This window comes from Spea bombifrons, chromosome 5, assembly GCF_027358695.1.
Source record: "Spea bombifrons isolate aSpeBom1 chromosome 5, aSpeBom1.2.pri, whole genome shotgun sequence".
NCBI classification, from domain to species: Eukaryota; Metazoa; Chordata; class Amphibia; order Anura; family Pelobatidae; genus Spea; species Spea bombifrons.
Window position 1 is genome coordinate 60,514,976 of NC_071091.1, and position 4,448 is coordinate 60,519,423.

General features: G+C 38.1%; 1 protein-coding gene across 1 annotated transcript in view; it reads right to left on the reverse strand.

The window, feature by feature from the left end:
- Window positions 1-282: 282 nt before the first annotated feature.
- The window catches only part of IRX4 (iroquois homeobox 4), a 6,502-nt gene continuing 2,336 nt past the window's right edge, over window positions 283-4,448 (reverse strand). Inside the window, exons 4-5 of the mRNA XM_053466946.1 lie at window positions 1,950-2,275; window positions 283-1,497 (exon numbers count right to left, since the gene is read on the reverse strand). Coding sequence (XP_053322921.1) covers window positions 728-1,497; window positions 1,950-2,275 — 1,096 coding nt within the window. The 3' untranslated portion in view covers window positions 283-727. The remainder of the gene's footprint in view (window positions 1,498-1,949; window positions 2,276-4,448) is intronic.

Genomic DNA, 4,448 nt, shown 5'->3' on the forward strand with positions numbered 1-4,448 from the left:
CTTATTTTAATGTCACAAACGGTAAACCATCTCTTCTGAAGTGTTAAAATATTCATGCTGGTTCATGGAAACCCCATATAAGCATTAGATTCAAAACGGTGGTAAAAGTATCGCTTTGGGAGATGGGAAGCCATTGTCAGGCATATGCTCTTTTACAGACCAGAGAAACATTATATATATATATATATATATATCTAGCATTAAAGACAGATCTATAGAGGGTTTTTGTGCACTTATAGAAAAGTCTGTTTAAGTGTGAGATTCACTATCAGTCAGACACTGTCTTGTTTTACCTCTCAATTTATTGTAGGGAACAAATAGAATTGTCAGTCCAACATGTGCATTAGTGTAAACTTGGAAGAAGTGCTGTTTGTGACTCACTAACAACAAAACCAGAATATCTCGATGACTCTATAACTAATCTAGCATGCTGTTTAAATTATATAGCATTGAAATTATTCTTGATCTTTTGTAAACTTGAGATTTGTAAACCATAATTACTCCAACACATAAAGTAGTCCGTGCTCTTTAGACACTGAATTAAATAACTGTCACAACACCGAACTCTTAAAGAAAAGATAAATAAAATAAAAATTGAATGGTTCAACAGAATCTGAAGCAGTAGTCCTTTAAAGGGGGGGGGGGGGTTTAAGGTTAATAGAAACCCCACTGTTGATATGTCCTCTGTTACATCTTTTTTCTAGTGTTCATAGTACATGTTAACATGTTAGGAACAGAACATTTTGGTCCCAGACTTTGGGAATGCGATAAATTCCTTATTTGTGTCCTGGGTTAAGTTGGTCACTTGACCTTTAATCATGTTGGCAGGGTTTCCAATAGAACGTCCTAAAGAACCATTTTCAAGAATGGCTCCTTTTGTGGTAGCCCACGAAACTGTGGTGTTAGTGAGTGCCTGGTTCAAAGTACTGTGTCTAAACAATGGGTCATGAAAAACTCCATCCACCCAATTTCTGAGACTGGTTACTGGAGAATCTTGTCTCCTGTCAATTACGCAAACTGGAGTGGAGACAGCAGAAGAAGAGGAAGAAGAAGAAGATGGAGATGGTAATCCTTGGTGCTTAAGCATGCACGATGGGTACTCCGTTTGATTCAACGAGGTGGCTGTATGAGCTAAGGACCATATTCTTGGTTTGGAATCCAAAATTTGCTGACCCTGCTGTTGAAAACATAATTTTGATTCACATCCTCTCTGTCTGACTCTCATTAAGTCTTGCTCACAATCATCAACCACACTCTTGAGGCAGTTCTTTGCCCTGCCCAAATCTTGGTCGACTGTGGAACCTGCAATAGGCATCTTGAGAGTAACTTCTTTACAGTGGTCACTGGCGCAATCTCGGGGTCTTATCTGGTGACCCTCTTGGGACTGGTGGTGAAACGACTGCTTGAGCTCACACTCAGAGCTTTCAGACTCTATTGTGTCAAAGTCGTCTAGATCGCTCAGGTCCAACTCTTTGTGCTCCCTCCCGGCTCCGTCATCTGTTTAAATAATAAAGCAAAATTGTGATTATTTGGTATACACGACAAAACCTTGGACACTTAAAATAGCTCTCTTAGAACTGTAGTGGACACCCATAAACAACAAGATCTAGTGCAGTCTCTCCAAACCAAGACTCCCTGTCCCCTACAGAACAAAAATCCCACTGTCTGTATATAATTTACTATTATAGGAATAGTTTATTGATGCAGAGTTTATTGATACAGCTTTTTCGATGGTTTTATAAATCATTAACGTGGTCAATACTCCTCTTACTGGTAAAGTGAAATAAAACAGTGGGCAATTTAGGGACGAAGTACTGTGTGAAGAAATTATCTGGGACACACTATTAGTTCTTGCTTGGCAATACCTTTAAATTAAGCACTTAGTACAGAGCTACTCTTTAAGAATTCATTCCAATGTGTCTACTATAATTGGCACAAAAGATACACACCATCCATTTTCTTGTCATTCTTGGCGTTGCCCTTCTGAGATTCATCATCTTCTTCCTCGTCATCCTCTTCATATGGCCTCTTTTCGTCTGAGCACTTGTTCCTTGGAGGCCAAGTCATCTTGTTTTCCTTCTTGAGTCTCCTCCTTGCATTGGCAAACCATGTAGAGACCTGGGTGAGGGTCATTTTGGTGATGATGGCCAACATGATCTTCTCCCCTTTGGTGGGGTAAGGGTTCTTCCTGTGCTCCTGCAGCCAGGCCTTCAAAGTGCTTGTGGTTTCTCGGGTAGCATTTTTCCTTCGTGTTCCCCCATCCATTGTGCCATACCTATTGTTAATATTTAGTATATAGTTAATATTTGAGATGGGCTCATTTGTAAGTGCAGATGCAAAACTCATCATCAATACATTTTTCATCCCAAACTTGGTATTTAAAATAAAATAAAATATAATGGGAACTCACACCAAGTAATCGGTACAGCACATCCAAACACAGTAGCAATATGTTAGAGAATGCATTCCAGCTAAGATGGAATATAAGAAGCCAGTGTTTAGAGAATACATTTGAATGACCTAAGGCTATCAGTGTTAATATAAATATTTTTCACGCCGTCCCTTTATTAGTCATCTCCCTGGCTTTTGTTGATGAAATTGTAAAAACCTATAAAGACAGTGAATTGCAACTGAATATTTAATGCACAGCGAACTGAAAGGTCACAGGCACCCATGCGGTCTTAAGAAATGAAGGCTGAAATTGCTTAAGTGTTTTCCTTTACTGTCTTAAGGATAATACCCACAGCAAAGGTAAAACTGCTTTAAATCCCTCCAGGGCAAACATTGAGTGTTTGGGGTGGAGGAGGAGATCCAGAGGATTGCAGAGCACTGAATAAGGATACACTAGGCATAAAAATCTAATATATCATCTTGCTAAGTATTAGAAGCATCAGATGTGTTAAAGTGGCACACAGCTCATACTGCTATGCAATGCTCCCCTGCCATTAGCCACGTAGGCTTTTAATGCCTGGAGTAAGAGGAGCTCAGTACACTGTAAAAGTCGTGCAATTAGGAGATTTCTTGAGAGCAAATGGAGCCATCTTTAACATTTAATACAATCTAGCAGGTCATGAAATAAATATGAAATATAAGTAGCTGATTCGTGATGTGTAAGAAGAAGAAGAAAAAGATGGAATAATTGAGTTAAAACAAAGCCACAGAATTTAACGTTTCCACACACCTTGTATTCATTGGCTTTCTGCGTACTGGTATAAATGAAATAAAATATGTTTTTGGGGGGGTTAGCAGAGCAAATGAAGTCAATAAGTGTTCTTATGAATAAATTATTTGTTTTCCCTTTTTATTTAATAATATCAATAATTCTGATCATGTTTGCAAACCATCTTGATGCTTAACTATAAAAATAGTATTTTCTTCAAACTAGCTGATTTTGATGATATATACTTTAAATTCATCCGTTCCGGGCTGTTTCGTCATCATTTTAGAGCATTGGTTAATACAGATATCTGCAGGGCATTAGGAGAAAGGGTCTAATTTCTGGCCATGGTATGCCATACTTAAATGCACATCATCCTCCTTCGCACCATTTTGTTCTCCTTTCTTCTTTTTATATAAAAGATACACACATAATATATATATTATATGATATTTATTGATGCTGTAAAGTGGCCCCCTGCCCTCCAGCTTTGTTGAATTAACGAAATCCTAATTTCCTAATAAAGGAACTTTAGATGAAGATGAGTTTCCCAGTCTATACCTGCAATGTGTCAAGCGCCTATAGAAATGTATATATATGTTACATACATGTGTTGATATGATCTGTAATGATCTTTTACACGTGTTCTGTATCACATATTAATTAGATAAATCTCTTAACTCACACCACACTACACTGTGCTCATTTATTAAAAGAAAGGCTCTATGCAAGAGGTATGTATAAGAGTAAGCTCCGCATAGGCGGCTATGAGGTATTTGTACATACAATAGCATGTTTACATCACTTGAGATAATTGCATATTATATATACATATAGGTGATCTGAGAAATAGACAATTACCCAAATCAGAGCTGTCAGTGATCGAAATTACTCTTCTGCATTATAAAACCTTTGGTATTTGTAGCGCTTAAAAGGCCATTATGGTAGGTTGGAGAGGATTACCCTCGTATGCACCACTTACAATACGGTTACAATAACAAACCTCACGGTAGCTGTTTTTGTAAAAAGTGTTTTGAGGTAAAATTAGTAAAACTTTTGTAATCAATCTTTAATGTGTTGCTACAGTGATTGCACTAATTTGAACCATTGCGCTAGAATTGATCAGCATGCAGAAGCCCAATTGTCTGAGCCCGCCAATTACTCCGTCACGTGACTGAACGCTCCCTCAGCGCGTTTCACTGGGTACTCGATGGCCTGTCTGAAAGGGTCAGTGCAGACAAAGCACTGTTACTACTAGGTCAGATTACACAACATAAGGAGAATCATAATT